General features: G+C 58.8%; 1 protein-coding gene across 3 annotated transcripts; it reads left to right on the forward strand.

Annotated features, from left to right (window-relative positions):
* The first annotated feature begins 659 nt into the window (after window positions 1-659).
* SMIM45 (small integral membrane protein 45) lies at window positions 660-3,864 on the forward strand. 3 transcript variants are annotated; one of them, XM_054582555.1, is made up of 4 exons: window positions 660-924; window positions 1,590-1,832; window positions 2,630-2,724; window positions 2,919-3,864. In XM_054582555.1, exons 3-4 carry the CDS (start codon window positions 2,676-2,678, stop codon window positions 3,137-3,139), a joined length of 270 nt encoding a protein of 89 aa, XP_054438530.1. In that variant the 5' UTR covers window positions 660-924; window positions 1,590-1,832; window positions 2,630-2,675; the 3' UTR covers window positions 3,140-3,864. The 3 variants fall into 3 exon arrangements, with proteins under 3 accessions (XP_054438530.1, XP_054438531.1, XP_054438532.1); XM_054582556.1 differs by lacking the exon at window positions 2,630-2,724; XM_054582557.1 differs by lacking the exons at window positions 1,590-1,832; window positions 2,630-2,724.
* The last annotated feature ends 13,078 nt before the right edge of the window (window positions 3,865-16,942 follow it).

Here is a 16,942-nt window from a genome sequence, read left to right on the forward strand (position 1 = left end):
CTCAGTGCCCGGGACCCACAGCTCTCTTAAGCCATATCCCAGCCAGGGGGCGGTGGGGCTGGTGAGGCAGAACTGGGAGGGGCAGCTCCTGTGTGGGAGCCAGACCAGGGCTCAGACCCTGGCATTGGCCCTCTCTTGCCCTGTGATCTTGAGTGGCGAATAAATGAGTTAACAGAAATAAAGCACTGAAAACAGGGTCTGGCCCGTGACGAATGCAAAACTGGACCGATGTGTCCCGGCTTGCGGTCTCCATCTTTGTTCTTCTCTCTATAATATATGACCCTCTTTGACCATACTGATGACTGCTTGTGTCCCCACCCACTTGCCAGGGACCCTAATCTCTCCCTGTTCTCGACTGGCCAGCCTCCAAACTCTCCCATGTCTCTCAGTCCGGGTCCCCACCTCCCCAGGCTCCCCAGCTGTGGGGCCCTGTGACCTGCTGGGCTGCCACTCCTCTCCAGATTCCCCCAAACCCGCCCTTGTCTGTCCTCACTGTACCACGGGCACAGTGCCAGGGATCCAGAGGAAAGGGATGGTTGCCAGGGCAACAGAGGATAAAGCCCTTGCTCTGCCAGGCTGCTGATTGGCTGAGACAGTTCCCGCCTCCTGCCATCCTGAAGGTGGGGGGCAGAGGGAAGGGTCTCTGATGGGCAGGGAGAGGTACCAGGGTGCCGAACCAGTCCAGGACTGTTCCCTGCTGGCCCAGCCAGAATCCCTGGGCCTGAGAAGCTCTGTTTCACGTAGGGGGCATTGGCCTTGTGCTTCTTCTGCCTCCAGCACCCAGGACGGCCGCAGATGGCAGTGTCTCTGGGGACGGCAGCTGTGACTAAGTCCACAGGCCGATGCTGAACGGCTGAGCTGCTCAGGCTGCATGGTGAGCTCAGTGCAGAGCCCTGGACCAGGCATCCATCTGCAGGGCGCGAGGTGAGTCTGCGGGCTCGCGGTGGGTGGGGGACCGAGCGATGCCAAAGGCTTGGCAGACAGGGAGGAAGAGGGGTTCCGCCACCCTCACACTCTCCTGGACAGGACCTTGGCTGGAACGGGGCTGGAAAATTCCTTATAGGTCTTCTGGTAACCCCCCAGCCTGACCCTGTCACTGTGCCTGGGGAACCCTGAGGGCCAGAGAGGGTGAGGAGCGGCCCAAGGTCACAGAGAAGGCCAGTGGGTGTTTTGCTTCAACTAGGCCGGTCCACCAAGAAGCCAGGCGAAGGGCTATGGGCCTCAGTCTGCCCCCGAGTGCCTGGGGTTTTGTTCACAGGGCTGGAGAGGTTGGGAGACCCAGACCTCTGCTTCCCAGAGCCACACGTTGCATGTGAAACAACTCCTGCTCCGCCAAGCACCCCATTCTCATGTTTAAGCTGAGAGGAGACTGGGGTCCTGTCTGGGGCCAGGGCATGGGGCATGAATGGCCTTGGCTTTTGTCGGGCTGGTTTGGAGCAGCCTTTCTGCTTGAGGACCCCCTTCCCCACTTCCCCCCACCCCAGGTAGCGCCGGGCAATTCTGAACCCTACTCTTGGCGCTCCAGAAAGGAGGGCGCTGTGCATGCCTGACTGCATGCCTTCAGGGCAGCCCTGGTTTAATTCCTCCAGGGGCAGGGCGCCTTCAGACATGTCTGTGCTTCAGAACAGCCAGTGAGGACCCTGGGGTGCAGGGCCGGGGCTCCGGGTGGATGCAGGACTGGCAGGCAGCACCTCTCCCTCCCGTGGGTCACAGCCCTCCTCGCAGAGCCACCTGGAAGTAGGGGCACAAGAGGAAGAGGAGTTTGGAGACAGAGGTCCCAGAAGCTAGGGGTCATTCCGTCCAACCCCTTCCTTTCCGTCCCAGAAGCCAAGGTGGGTTTCTGCTTGCGTGTCTTTCCCTGCCCAGGAGGGCTGGAACCTCGGCACATCACTGGGGTTTGGTCCAGCTCTGTCGCTTCCCAGCTGGGTAACCCAGGCCAAGTGAGTGGCCCCATCAGGGCCTCCGGTTCTGCCCTGCGTGGCCAGCCGCACCGCCCTGCAGGCCTGCTGTGAAATTGACGAGCACTTTCCAACGGTTCTCTTCCTTCCCAGCAGGCAGAGGGGGCCCCTCACCCCAACCTTAGCAATTGGGTCCTACTTAGATCCTCATTTTACAGAAACGGAAATTGAGCCTCAGAAAATAAGAACAAACTGTTACGTAGCTTTTACGTTGTGCCAAGGCACTGGCTCTGAGCATTTCACATCAAGTAATTCATTTAACAGTCACAACAGCCCTGTGACCTTCCGTTCAAGTTTTGTTCCCATTTTACAGAAGTGGAGACCAAGGCCCAAGTGTTTTGGGGCTGGTGCCTGCATCTGTACCCCTATAGTTAGAACATTGGGCAGGGGCCTGAATTCAGGAGCCTGTGTGGCCCCTGTTAATTTCAACCAGGTCCCCTGGGGATGGGTGTTTGCTTGCCACGCTTTCACCAGCCACACCTGGCCAGGATGTGTGCGTGGCCGGAGACCCACCCATCTGTGAGGGGAGTGGCAGTGGCAGCTCTGTAACCAAACTGCGCAGTTGGTGCAGCTCAGAGGAGGCATCACCCACGTCATCCTCACCGAGTGCTCTGCGGGGTCCGTCACCTCAGTGAATCCCCACTAGGCTCTGTTAGTATCCCCTTCCACAGGCGAGGAGGCGGAGGCCCAGAGAGGTTAGGCGCCTCGCCTGAGGCAATGTGCTGGAGAGGGACCGAGCCAGAGCCATCGGCCTCCATCTTTGATGGTGAGTAGGAGCTGGGTGGGCGCCCGGCATGGGCGGAGCTCTGTGCCTGTTCAGGGAGTCCAGTCTTGCTCAGGCTTTCCGTCTAGAAAGTGATGCTCAGACCCCCTTCCTCTGGGAATGTCTGTGGACCTCCTGGGCTGGGTGGGCAGGACACGGGTCACCTCTGCTGGCCCTCGCCACCTGTGTCTCAGCAGCTGAGACCACTGCGATGCCGCACTTCCTGGACTGGTTCGTGCCTGTCTACCTGGTCATCTCTGTCCTCATCCTGGTGGGCTTCGGCGCCTGCATCTACTACTTCGAGCCCGGCCTGCAGGAGGCACACAAGTGGCGTATGCAGCGCCCTGTGGTGGACCGTGATCTCCGCAAGACACTGATGGTCCGTGACAACCTGGCCTTCGGAGGCCCGGAGGTCTGAGCTGAAGGCTCGGGGCTGGGGCTTGGGTATGGGGCACCGTCCCCAGCCCCGCCCAGCCTGGAGACCCTGGGGCAAAGGGAGGGTGACCTCTGTACCTCCAGGCCACCCCTCCCAGCAGTCCCCCCGTGTGCTTGGGGCAGACCCTGGCTGTGGAAAATGGGGCACCTGGGTGCCTTGAGGCACTGCTGCCACTGGCAGTCTCGGGACATCCCCCACCGCCGCCAGTGCCTTTGTGCTGCTTAGCACTCTGCCCCGCCCCCACCTGGTGTCCAGAGCCTGTGGTCTCCCGTTTCCCCACCAAGTCCCCAGTTACACTCAGATCCCCACTCCACCCAAGGGCACCGACCCCGCACCTTCCTGTGGCTGGCTTCCAAGCTGACCCAAGGGAAGGGCCCCACCTGGAGGGAGGTCAGCTTGGTCCAGACCAGCCCCCACCCCTGGGCTCAGACTTGACATTGGTGTGCGTGGAGGGGTGTGAGAGCGGCCAGACCATGGGGGAAGGAGGTGTGTGTGTGTGTATGTGTGTGTGTGAGAGAGAGAGAGAGAGAGAGAGTCTGGGGAAAGCGGGCAGACACGTGGAGGGGAGGGGATGTATGTCTGAGAAGGGGATGTATGTATGTACGCCCCAGGCAGAAGGTGTGCAGCCGAGGTGAGCTCGGTGCACAGTCCGGGGTTGGCCAGCAGCAGCTCCCTGCCCCACCTCGCCTCTGCCCTTCCTCCTGAGCCAGGCCCCCCAGCCCCGACCCCTCCCACCCTGAGCCCTCCTCCTGCGTCGAGCACTGTTGCCTCATTGTGGACAAAGATCAGCGACCTGCCTCACTCTCTTCCTCTGGGGCTTCCACCCTAATTTATTGCAATAAAGACTTCACAACTGTCTCTGCGGGACTGTTGCCTTCCCTGCAGGTGGGCGCGTGTCTGTCATCTCACTGGGTCTGCACGGAAACCATGAGGAGTGGGAATACTGAATTTCAGAGGGGGCAGAGCGGAGTTTCTCAGCAGCAGCTCCGTAGGCACTGTGGACCAATCGTTGTTGTGGCGGGCTGTCCTCTGTGTTGTTGGATGTGGGGCGCCTTTGGGTCTCTACCCAGTAGCAGTTGATCCCTCCCCCCAGTCGAAACAACCAAAACTGCTAACAGGGATTCCTGGGGTAGAGGACCAGTTAGAATATAAATTCAGGTGCAGAGATGCAAAACAGCAGGGCCTTAAATCAAATAGAATGTTCTGTCTTTCTCATGGTGCATTCGATGAGGAGCCTGTCCAGAGCTGGTCGTCAGGGGCCCAAGTTGCTCTCCTCTGGCTGCTTCGCTGTGCCTGGGATGTCGGCCCAATCGGGGAGGATCCCCATCAGCAGGGGACAGGGCGGATGGAAGGGGCCACCCGCCCCCCCCCCGCCCCCGCCCCTGCCCCATGGCTGTACCTCTTACTTCCCCTTATATCCAAGTGTTAATACTTAGTCACGTGAGAACCATTAGCTGCAAGGGAGCCTGGGAAGTGTAGTCTTTAGCTGAGTGGCTGCATGTCCATTTAAAAAGTCCACTTCATTCTCACGTGGACTGCCTCCACGCGGGGGTAAGTGCTCTGGCTCATGCAGCCCTCAGCGCCTTGATTTCATGGGAAAGCATCTGTCTTGTTCCAGCAAAAGCTCAAGAGCTGCGGTGCCCTGACGGCCAGACAGCCCTTGTACCCTCCACTGGAGCTGGGCGGGGTCTGCTCTACTGATCACGTGGTCTGGGGGAGCGTGGGTAGTGGCTGTTCCCAAAAGAACGGATGGGTGAAAACAAGAGGTTTTAAGGACACTGTTACCCAGAGAGAGAAGTGGCCCACCCAGTGTAACCAGGGGTAATTGCCATCTGGGTTTGGGACTGGGAGTCTGAGGCAGAGCAACGGTAGACAGGAACCCCCAGAGCTGGGTGAACCTGTGAGCTGGGGCTCTGAATACAGGTGGCGGTGGCATGTGTGGCGGAAGCAAGTAGGCAGCTGAGCGGTTCCCCGAGGACCCAGTGCGGGAGGAGCAGCCCTTCCAGCGCCTTTCAGATCACCCCGCACAAGAATGGGGGACAGCGCCGCCCACTGGGTGGATAGTGCCACACTGCCTCAGTTTCTCTTGCCGTGCCAGCCCCAATGTATTCTGGGCTCCCTCCCTGAGGGAGCGAACTCCTTACCCCACGAAGCTGTGGACTTCCTTCGGTGCTAAACTAAGTGCGCAGAGACTTGAGAGCCCAGAAGCGCGGGGCAGCCCTGCTTGTCAGAAAACCGTTTCCCAGCCACGGTCAGACGCAGCCTGGAAGGGCCCAGGCAGAGGCCATGTGCGTGGGTCGGGACTGATGGTTGCAAGGGACGCACCCCTAGCTTGGCTAGTTTGGGCAAGAAGGGGACACACGGAGGTCGGGGTGTTGGGGCCCCGCAGGGCTCGGAGGCATACGCAGGCTTTCAGACCCCCGGGAGCCTTTCTCTCACAGGTTTTTTAAAAACATTTTATTTATTTATTTTCAAAGAGAGGACAAGGGAGGGTGAAAGAGAGGGAGAGAAACATCGATCTTCAGTTGCCTCTTACACTCCCGCGACCGGGGACCTGGCCCAAAACCCAGGCACGTGCCCTGACCGGGAACTGAACAGGGCACCTTTCAGTTTGCGGGGATGATGCCCAGCCCCTGAGCCACACTGGTCAGGGCATCTCTCTCACAGCGTTTTATTCTTACTTCTGTGCACCCTCTTCACTGGCTGCACCCCAGCCCCATCTTGGACAATGTAGCCGCCAACCGCTGCGTTTTCTATTGTCTGACTGTTCCAGTCACTGGAGAAAGCTATCTGTCCCTCTCTGGCCTCAAGTGAAAATGCCCCCAGGGGACACGTTCATGGGCACATCTTAGGTCAGGCACCCATTTTAAATCGATCACCCAAGGCTGGGGCGGGGCCATATGCAAGGTCCAGCTTGAGTCTGGGCCCCCTCAGATCATCATGACTGGGCCCTGGTCTCTCAGAACAAGGCAGCTTTCTTGGGATGAGGTGGGGGTGGGGGGTGGGGTGAGGGGAAGCAGGGTTCAGAAGACACGGTTGAAACAGCTCCCCCACCCGCAGCCAGAACTCACCAAACAGACTGTGGGAGGTGGATGGGGCTCGGCTGGGGCGGGGCTCCGGCTAGATCTGGCCTGCAGCCCAGTTTGGTTTGTCCAACACAGTGTTTTGAAAAAAATGCAGATTCATTGGCAACATTTATGTCAGGAGATTACACATGAAAATCTCTTTTTCCGACTCCTCTTTAAAAATAAAAATTCTGGCCAAACTAAGGTGAAGTGTCAATGTGTTCAAAGTTACAAGGAGCTTCATAGCCCTAGCAGGGAGGATGTTGACACTGACCTCCCTGTAACCTCCCCAAGGCAGTAGGCAGTCCTCGCAGGAGAGAGGTCTCTATCCAAGGCCTCCTGGGGAGGAGCCTGAGGCTCAGAGAGGGTGAGGGATTTGCCCAAGCCTTCTGCTTCTAAACCTGTGTCCTTTCTCAGTTTTCTTAGCGGGCTTATTACATAAAGGTTGATTTACGTATGCTCTTCTCATAAAGGATCTAACAGGGTTTCAGTTGAAAGAGCCACATATATGGGAGTGAGAAGGAAATATTCTGATTCTGATTCCTACCATAGTGCTATTACTTGCCTCTGAGCTTCCTGGCAGCCAGAGAGAAAAGGGAAACACAAAGAGCTCATTGTATTCCTGTTACATGATCAAACGGAGAGATCAACTCTTCATGAAAGACAAATTTTCTGATTCTAAATACTAAAAAGAAATGTCTCAAATGGGGTATTAAAGGCAATACAACAAACTGTCCTCAGCATTTCTTTTTTTTACAAGGGGGAGGATTGACCCAGATAGTGGAGCCTACAGAAACAGGCCAGTGTGCATGGGGGCAGATTTCTTCCACCTGCCAGGGCACACCAGAGGTCTCTGCCGGGAACAACTCGAGATTAGGGCTCGCCAACAGTAATTCCTATAAAACTGTTCATTCAAATTGCATGGCTTGGCGAGTGTTTCCTTAACTCTTAGACACATGACCGAATTCTCTGAGCAGTTCTGTGTGCTGGGCACTGAGAATCACAGGTGATTAAAGTTCAGATAAATGTTCCCTACCAGAACCCAATCTTATGCAAAGCTCATGTCAGGTTCTCTGTAGTGACCTGTTGTTTGCCCTGTCCTGCCTGCCGCACTGGGTGCAGCAAACGTCAAAGGAGACAGAAAGCAAGCCCAGGGCGCGTGCCTGGGTTAGGGGCATGTGAGAGGCCATTGGTCGATGTTTCTCTCCCTATTTTTCTCCCCCCTTCCTGTCTCTCTAAAAATAGATAGATAGATAGATAGATAGATAGATAGATGATAGATAGATAGATAGATGCTCTTGAGCCCTACAGAGCCCTACATGTGCCTGCTCTACCCTAGCCTGGCACCAAGAAGGCAAAGACAAAGATTCAGCCCCTGAATCAAAAGAGCCAGTGGAGGGGCAGATGGATGTGAAAACCAATTACAGAACTAAATGCAACAAGAGAAGTATGTGTGAGAAAATAAAGACAGAATGGGTTTATCAAGGAAGACTTCCTGGAGGATGTAAGTACTGAGCCGGCTTCAGAAGGCCGGGCAAATGGGGCTGGCAAGTGACCAGCAAGAACGCAGTCCTGTCTAAGACCAGTGAGTGGCGTCATGTGGTTGAAGCATGGAAGGCCAGTAAGTGGTGGGAGGGGAGACCAAACACCCAGAAAGTGGTGTTTCAAGTAAGGGTTAAGTCCAGGGAGAGAACCTTCCAGTTGTCACCTCCTTTAGGAAGCCTTCCCTGACCCCATCAGCAGTTTTCCCCATTGTAGCCTTAATCTTGTGTCGTGGTTTTGTTCACGTGTCTGTGGAGAGCAGCGGTGGTGGCGTCTTCTGGTTTCAGCCCAAAGCCTGCCTGGCCCTGGCGGGGCCTCCAGGAAGCAGGCTGGGTGGATGAAGGGGCCGGTCTCTCTGGGAGCCTTGCCAGCGGCTACCCCTCTGCTTCCAGACTAAGATTTTAAAGGCGTGAAGGCTTCCTGGGGCTCAGGCTGTTGTGCAGGTTTTTAAAATGCCCCAGGAGGTTTTGCAGAGTCCTGGGAGCTCTCCCTTCCCGCCACCTGGGAGCTGTCAGGATGTGGTGGCTGTTTCTGGGCCGGGCCCAGAGCAGGGGGATTGTGATGGGGGGGGGGGGGGGGGGAATGTGCAGGGCTCCTGCGTAGGAAAGGCTACAATGTTCGGACTTTGGACCGGGGGACAGCACAGGCTTGTCATTGTTCCACCCCCTCGTTCTCCACCCTGGCAGAGCAGGAAGAGCTTGGGAACGCTGAGAGACCGGCTTTGGGAGGAGGGCAGAGGCTGCAGTCTCCCCCCAAAACACCGACACAATGTCTGTGAACACCCTTACAGAGACCCCTGGGTGGGCAAGACTTCTGCCCCACCCCGTAATGTTGGAGGGGATCGGAATTTGGATCCTGGAGGCCTGGGTGTCCAGCTACAGGCTCACTGTGTGAACCTTGGCAAGTCCATTCCTCTCCCTGCATCTGCAGCTGTGAACAGCTGTAATCGATGCCGAAGTCACAGGAAACTATGAGGATAAATAAAACAGGAAATCAGGACCGCAAGGCACAATTTTAATGGCTAACATGGACTGAGCCCACTGCGCCTCTCACTGCATTCCTACAACCACGTATGTAGGTGGGCAGGACTGTTCACCAAACATTTCTGGCTCTCAGCTCTGGCACGTGGCAGGGTGACACCTCCTCGTGTTGGGTGGGGCCAGGCAACTAGTTCCCGCCAGTGAGTTGTGATGGTAGTGAGTGCAGGCCGAAGCATCTAGTGGCCAGTGCACATTTCGGCACTCTGCCCTTCCCTCTGCCACGATGACCGGCGGCGCCTGAAGGTGGCTGCTGCGTCCTAGATGGAAGATGACATAGAGCAGCAGAGTCTCAGCTGACCCAAACCACAGTGCACATGAGACCTGAGTGAGAAGTAAACCTTTATTGTTATGAGCCACTGGGATTTTGTAGGTGTTTTTCACTGCAGCATAATTTCACCCATCCTGACTGACAGAATCCCCATTTTAGAAGATGGATAAACTGGAGCTCAGCGAGATTGTGACGCGTTCAAAATCACACAGCCGTAACAAACCCAGGTTTGAGGCTCCAGAACCTGTGTCACTTGTCTGGGAGGCCACCACAATGATGTTTTTGCTTAAGTGGTTTGTCCTTTGAGGTCACTTCCAGGCCTGTCAACCTTTGGTGGGAAAGGTTGTGTACACAAGGTCATTGCCACTTTGGGCCACTAGAGGGCAGCTGAGCCCAGGTTTGTAATGACTGCCCTGGGCAGGCCATTCGCCTCCACCTGCCCAACCGCCCACTCGCTTCCCTGCCCGGCCACACCCCCGCCACACCGCCGCTCCCCAGGCCCCTCACCAGCGCCGCAGAGAGCCGGGCAGACGGGCAGGGTGAACACAGAGAAGAACGATGCTCATTTCTTGCTCTCAAGGCCTTCACAGCCTGGCAGGGAGTAAGGATGAAAAACTTCTAGATCTTCAAGCTAGAAGAGACTGACTACACGAGGATACCTGGTCCCTCTTTGGAAAAGCAGCTTAGGCCCAGAAGGACAAGTGATCTGAGAGGAGCTGCAGAATGAGTTGTTGGACAAAGTGGGGAGGCGACCCAGGACCCCGACTTCAGCTCAGGTTTCTTCACCTCAAGGACAGTGCGGTCTCATGGGGGGTGGCCAGTAAAGGCTCCCCCTACCCTATCTGGCCAGATGGAGCACGCCACCCCCTCCTCCAGCCCCTCTGTTCTTCCTCAAGTTGGGCTGGTCCTCAGGCCTCAGAGCAAGAAGAAAAGGGGGTTAGAACTCAGATGGTTCCCTTCCCCCACCCACTGGCTGTCCCGTGGGTTGCCCTGGTAACGAGGGCACAGCCACATTTGAAAACCTACAATTCTAACTGGAGGGTATGGATAAGAGGGGAAGGTCCTAGGTCCACATATTCGTCATTCGTTCATTCATTCATCAATTCATTGATTCTCCAGAAATTTACTGAGAATGAGCCCTGGGACCCAGTGAAGAATCAAGTCTAGGCCCTCCAGAGCTTTGCTGGCCACCATGATAGCCACTAATTAAAATTAAATAAAATAAACAATTCAGTTCCTTGGTCACTGGAGCTACATTTTAAGTGCTTGATAGTCGCCTACGGCTCGTGGCTGGTGCGACGGACAGCCCAGAGATAGAACATCTCCATTATCGCAGAAGGTTCTACTGGCCAGCACGGCGCCAGACACTTGCTGGCTAAGGAGAGCAATGCACAGGGAGACAGACCAGATGACACAGCGCTGTATGGGCTGCGATGTCCTCACCAGCAAAAGGCAGGTGACGAGGTGAAGATTAAAGGAGATGCCAGGAGAATGTTTAGCCTAGTTCCTGGCTCAGGATGAGTGCTGGAGGGCGGTGCCTTCCGCCGCTGCTGTATGATACACATTGTAAGGGTCTGTTCACACGCCCGTCTTCCTGAGCAGAACGAGGGCTCCTTCCCAGCCCGGGCTCTCAGTAAGTGTTCAGTAAATGGTAGCTGTTATCATCACCATCTCTAGTATTACTATTGCTATGACAGAGGACGGTAGAGTGCCGAGCCCAGCCCCCAATGCCAGAGCCAGGCTGGGTGGCCCTGTGGGTCTCCACGGGCCTGGGGCTGTGTTATCTTTGAGTCCTCAGGATCTTGGAGCTGAGGCTCAGGGAAGAGTTGTTGGAGCAGACCGTCCCTCCTTTGGCCTCCGGGAACTCCAGTGGGCTCGAGGCTAGACCTTAGCTGGGTGGGCAAGGAGGCCTGAGGTCACAGAACTAAAGGGGATGTGGGGGTAATGCCGAGGGAAAGCAGATGTGAGGCTGGCACTGTGATCACCTGAGTATGGCTTTATTGCCGGAGACATCTCTCCAGGGGTCAGAGGCCGTGGCAGAGCACATTTGGGGAGGGCAGGCAGCAGGCACGGAGCCCCAGGTGGCCCGGACTGCAGGGCCACCCAGCCGAGCCGCTAGGGGCCTCCCATGGCCCTTTGGGATTCCAGAGGCTCAGAGCAGCCATTCACTGCCGCCCACTCTACAGAAGCCAGCCCCTCCCCGCCCCAGAGCCCAGCCCAGCTGGGGATGTAGCTGGTGGGACAGGTCAGGAGAGGGTTGGGCCCTCAGCCTGGGGACTGTGGCCTGGAGGCTGAGTGGAAGCCCAGGAGGGGGCCACAGGGACGAGGCCCCTGAGCTGGCTGTCATGGCCAGACTCCGGGCACCGAGGAGGTGACGGGTCTGCACCAGCCTCAGCTTCCCAGGCCAAAGACTACCGGGCCTTTCTTGTCCTCCGATACAGGTAGGCGGGTGTTTTTGTGTGTAGGGGGAGGGATGGGGCCAAGGGATCTTGGGGGTTGGGCGTGGATCTGGTGATCTTAGAACAGGTCTCAGAAACCCTGTCCTCTGGCCTGTGCTGTGTGGGTGTGCACACTGGGGGCACATGTGTGGTTACGTGCAGGGTACACAGGCGTGTGCCCAGGTACCTGCGCTTGTGAATAGGGCAGGAGGGCAGGGCTGCAGGGATACATCAAGCAGGGAGGTGACGGAGGCTGGCAGTCTTGGGTACAAATACGTGGCTGGAGAGGGACGAGGGGTTGGGGCAGCCCTGTGAGGGATGGCGAAGACCCCCTGCTCCAGACCTTAGGGGCCTGGCTCTAGGAGCAGCTGCCTCTCCCATGAGCCCCTCCTGCCCCCAGCACCACGTCCCTGCTTGCTGTGTTGAAAGTGACAGGAACAGCTTTGTTCCAGAGGGTGAATTGCATGGAGCCCAGAGTGTGTACCAGCTGGCCATCTGGGGGTCCCAGAGCACCCCTGGGAAACAGCATCCACGCAGACCAGCAGCCAGAGCCCTGGACCACCCCCTCTCTCCCCTACTTCCCACCTGCAGCCAGTCCTGGGCTTCTCCCCGTGTTAAGCCGCCTTCTCCGCCCACCCCCAGCCCACAGAGTGTTTCAACAATGTCCTTGCCCCCACTGATGCTCCCCTCTCATGGCTCTGTCACACTGCCCCAGAATGACCCTTCCCACCCGCAGATCTGACTGGGTCATCTTCCAGGACCTGAGCACCATTGTGGTCTGGCCTGAGCTCCAGGGTACCTGCAGCCTCGTCCCCTCCCCCTCCCAGGTGCAGCCCAGGGATCCCCACAGTGGACTCTCTGAAAAGCGCCGCGCTTGCCCACCTTCGGCCTTTGTGTGAAGTCCCCCCACGCAGGCCCAGCGCTCCCTTCGAGCACAGCTCTGCCTGCTTCGCTGCCTGGTGGGTCCCTGGCAGCAGGGCCGGCCTCGTTCACCGGGCAAGTGTCCTCCTGAGAGCACTTGTGGCTTCCCCACTTAGCTCCCTCCTTCTCCGGGGCCCTCCTCAGCTCAGGCCCCAATTCCGAAGCCGGCCCCAGCAGCAGGCCAGCCCAGGGCTCCTTCCGGGTGCGGGGCAGGGGCCCCGATGCCGACCGTGTTCTCAAGCCAAGCTCCAGAGTGACCCTTTGCTCATCCCTCAGCCTCCTACCTGGACACCCGACTCCTATTTTGGTTGCTGTGGGTGGGACCCAGTGCCCTTTGGCTCCTTCTAGAAGGGGCAGAGGTAGAAAGGCTTCTGACAACCACCGTCCTTATCCGGAGTCCCTGAGCACAAGGATGTGACACCCCCCTCCCCTGCCACGGAATTATCCACAGAGAGAGGGGACATACTTGGGCCCAGGCCAAGGGAGAGCTACCCCTCCACCCAGTTCCCTCATAAAAGGAACAGCCTGTTCACTGGAGGCCGCCCTTGTTGGGACGCTGACCCACATCCACCCGTGTGGTGCCTGGGTAGGTATGTGTGAGGCCCATGGGGGTGAGGGGTGTGTAGGTATGTCACGGGTGGAACTGTAGGAGGACTGGAGGGAGGGACACGTGGACTCCACTGAGGACTTGACAGCTCCCCAACAGGGCCCCTTCACACCTGGCAATGTTAGCTGCTGGTCATCGGGGGAGGGCGGGCACCTCCATGCGAGCACGTCACCGCTGCTTGGCCCCTCTCTCTGTTGATCATCTCAGGGGAAGACGAAAGACGTGGATGGACCACGACTTTGAGATGCAGCCACACGGAGCCCCAGGGCCCAGAACTTCCTTCTCTCGAAGCCACCTGCTGGGGCGCTCTGCCCGCCCCTCAAGGCTCCCTGGAGGGGTGTCCCCTCTCATCCCTGTTCTCAGGAAGACCATCCGTCTGGATGCCTTCCCTCAAAGCCATATCCCACAGGCTTCGGGCCGGCCAGGCCCCGGAGCCAGGGCCCGGAGTGCGCCCCCACAGGAGGCTGGCCACAGCCTTGTGCCCAGGAAGCTCAGCTCCATCTCCTTGACGCTCCGTCAGAACAGCCAGGCATGGGGAAAGGTGCCCGCTCCGGGCGGGGAGGCTGCCATCCACGGAAGAGGGAGGCTGCCCACTCTGGACTCACTGCCGGTGACCCTAGTGCCAGGGGACCAGGTCCACTCCGAGGGCCCGGGGAACCCAGGTCTGGCCAGACCCAGCAGGACCCCTATAGTGGAGAAGCCCGTGGTGAGCTCCTACCTGGCCCTGCCTTTCCAGTCCCGGTCAGCCCAGAGCCTGCCAGGCCCTGCGGGGCCGGGCTCGGCGGGTCAGAGGCACCCTGTCCCGCCGCCTGCCCACGTGCCTACCAGGGCTTCCCCAGGAAGAGGCAAGTCCAGGTCCAGGGGTATCCCGAGGCCCCGGCTGCCTCTCCAAAGGGCCACGTCTACCATGGAGCCTGCGATGGCTGTGGACCTGGCGACTCTGGACACAACGAGGCCTGGCACAGTCAGACATGTAGCCACAATGGCCACCAACAGACCTAGCGTGGCTCTCAACCTGGCCACACCAAACACAGCCAGGTTGGACGCAGGCACAGAGCTCCTTGCTCTGGATGCCAGGCTGGGCCCAGCCAAGCGGGGCCGGGTCGCGGACCTGGTAACCCCTGACCTAGACAAGCTGGGCAAAGCCATAGCTACGGCAGGCCCAGCCAAGCCGTGTTCAGCCACAGGGGCCACAGCCATGGATTTGGCAGCCCCAGGCCCGGTCAGGTTGGGCACAGCCAGCCCAGACAGAGTCCTGGCTTTGGACAGAGCGAATCCAGCCAGGTTGGACATAACTACAGATTCTCTTGCTTTGGACGCAAACAGACTGGGCATAGCCATGGGTTCGGTTGTGTCGGTCAACCTAAACCCAGCCACTGAGGAGACCACACTGGAGAGTGTCATTAACCTGCCCACATCAGACATTGCCACCTACCCACTGATGTCAAGCAGAAGCACAGACCCAGGCCTGGACCATTCCACGGCAGATGCTGCTGCACACCTGGCCAGAGAAACCAAAGGTAAATGCAAAGGACTTAGCTGGGCTGCTGGGAATTGGGAGGGGGAGGAGGGGGTTGTGGGAGGGTCTGGAGATGGATTATACTTGGACAGGTTGGAATGGGGTGGGGCAGGGGGAGTCGGGGAACTCTAAGATCAGAGTCAAATGCGCTGGGGGGAGAGAGAATAAATTTGAGGACAGAACACGAGATGCGCCGTGAGCTGGGTGGGTCTCAACCTGCCAGTCAGAGTCAGGCTGAGGGAAGTCACCAGAAGGGAGGATTACAGGGAGCCTGTGGGGGAGCCGCCGTGCGGAATCCTTCCTTTAGCATCTGCCATGGTTGTTTCCGTGTTCCCCGAAGTGCTGGAATAATCAGGTGATTTGTAGGCGAGTCCGGCTTTGAAGCAAACCACCTATGTGGAAACAGGCCTGCGCTTCAGTAAGGGGTGGTCTAACGAACAGTCGTCATGGCTGCGCTCCTCTAGATGTGGACAGTGACCTCACCTGAGGCCACCCGAGTCACATCCAGCCTTCCAGGAAGACCGCTGTTGCTTAAAAGGTGCCTCACCTGGAATTCTCTTTCCTGGTCCCCGACCCCTGTCCCTTTAGGGGGGGATAGGATCAACTGCTGAAAAGTGAGTTGGAAACTTGCATATAGGGAAGTCTTACACAGAACTGTAAACAGGTCAGCACAAGTGCTAGACGTTCCTGTGGTCTCAGAGAGCCTGTGACGTGCTTAAGGTCATGCAGCTGGCTGGTGGCTGTAAGCTAGTGGGAACCCAGATCTTGGAATTCTACTTTGGGGCATCTTATTCCCAACATTTCCAAGGCTCAGAGAGCCTGGCTCTGGCAGGCGCTTGAAAGGCACCCAGTCCAACACCCTCACTGGGGCTTCGGGTGCCCCACTCCTTCCCTCACACTGCATGGTCTAGGGGAGCTCACCCTGGCCCGTCCTCAGCCCAGCCCTCGCTCCTGAAATGGAGGTGTGGACAGCCACCGCCCAGCGGCCGCCTACCCACGTCCAGAGGCAGCCCCGTCCTTCCTGAACCGACTCCCGCACTCCCCAGTCCCGCGCGCTGCACCTGGGGCCTGGGTACTGCCTCTGTCCTCCCTCGCCTCCATCCCACCCAGTTTATTTCCAGTTGTTGATTTACCTCCTCAACCGCCTGTCCCCTGCTCTCCACCCTCTGCCTGGGGATGCCACAGCTCCCTCCCCCCAGGGCGCTCTCCTCCCCACAGCTGCCACCGGGACTCCCATATTTGATGGCAGCACTTTCAGCTTAACCGTTGGTGACTCAGTGACTCACCGTTACCTTCCCTTCAGGTCCAGCTCCTTCACCTGGCTTCCAAGGCCTCAGCCTCCTCCAGCCTCTTAGCTCCCTATCCCTGTCTGGAATTTCCCCTGCTTCAGGTGCACCGGGGAGCTCTAGTTGTCCACCAACAGCACCACGCAGCCCTCCCTTCTGGGTGCCTCACCCTGCTGCCCCCCCGCGCCACAGAGTGCCCTTCCTTCCCATCCTTCCCTCCCCCTCCTTTGGCCCTTCCTTCTAGGCCCTTGCTGCCTTCAAGATCCCAAGATCCCCTTCACAGTCTCTCTCTCCTCAAGGTGCCCACCTCCATGCCCCCAGAGCACCCAGGCAACCACACCCCCTGCATTAGGACGGGCCAGCTTTCTGCCTCCCCTGCTAGACCCAGAGCCCTTTGAGGACAGGGGTGGTCATCCTCATCCCTGTTCCCCCAGGGCCTGGCAAGGGCTGTCCACTATGGAATGTATGACAGATTTTTCCGATGGGTAAATTAAGACTCAGGAAAGTTCCTGTGCAGCTCAAGGTCATAGGGCTCATCCCGGAGCCAGGCCTGGAACCTGGTCCCCTGACTCAGGGCTCTACAGGCACCCGCGCCGGGGGAGAATCGCGCTGGGCAGCGCAATATGCCAACCACCGCGTGACTCACGCGCGCGCACCGCTGCCCGCTGCTGCCACCGGTCCCCTGCGCCCCCCGCCCCGCCCCGCCCCGCCCCAGCCTAGAGAGTAAGAGGCCGGAGCCGGATCCAGGGGCAGGGACCAGGGCTGGGATGCGGACACCTTCCCGGGCCTGGCATCCTGAGTCCGCGGTTACAGCGCCCCTGCGTGTCTCCCCGGCCGCCCGCAGCCTGGTGCCCGTTCCTGCGTGCGGACGCGCGGGGAGCGGGTGAGGGCGCCGGTGCCGTGGGAGGGGGAGGGGCTCTCAGCGGGGCCGGCGGGCGCGCGGGTCACGTGGTGCGGGTGGCAGAGGCGGCGGCGGCGGCGGCATCGGTGCGCGCGGGCAGGGGCAGCGCGGCGCCGAGCGAGCGGCGGCGAGATCCCGGGCGGGTGCGGCGGCGCGGGGCGCAGGGGCGGCGCGGCCGGGCCGCGGGCCGGGCGGGTG

Source organism: Pteronotus mesoamericanus, unplaced genomic scaffold, assembly GCF_021234165.1.
Source record: "Pteronotus mesoamericanus isolate MK-2021 breed Mesoamerican mustached bat unplaced genomic scaffold, CSHL_Meso_final contig_702, whole genome shotgun sequence".
Classification (NCBI taxonomy): domain Eukaryota; kingdom Metazoa; phylum Chordata; class Mammalia; order Chiroptera; family Mormoopidae; genus Pteronotus; species Pteronotus mesoamericanus.

Excerpts from the sequence above, each read along its gene's own strand:
- SMIM45 (XM_054582555.1), top strand. The coding sequence starts at position 2,676 with ATGTGCTGGAGAGGGACCGAGCCAGAGCCATCGGCCTCCATCTTTGAT. Across the intron at positions 2,725-2,918 it reads ATCGGCCTCCATCTTTGATG|CTGAGACCACTGCGATGCCG; the intron begins GTGAGTAGGAGC and ends GTGTCTCAGCAG.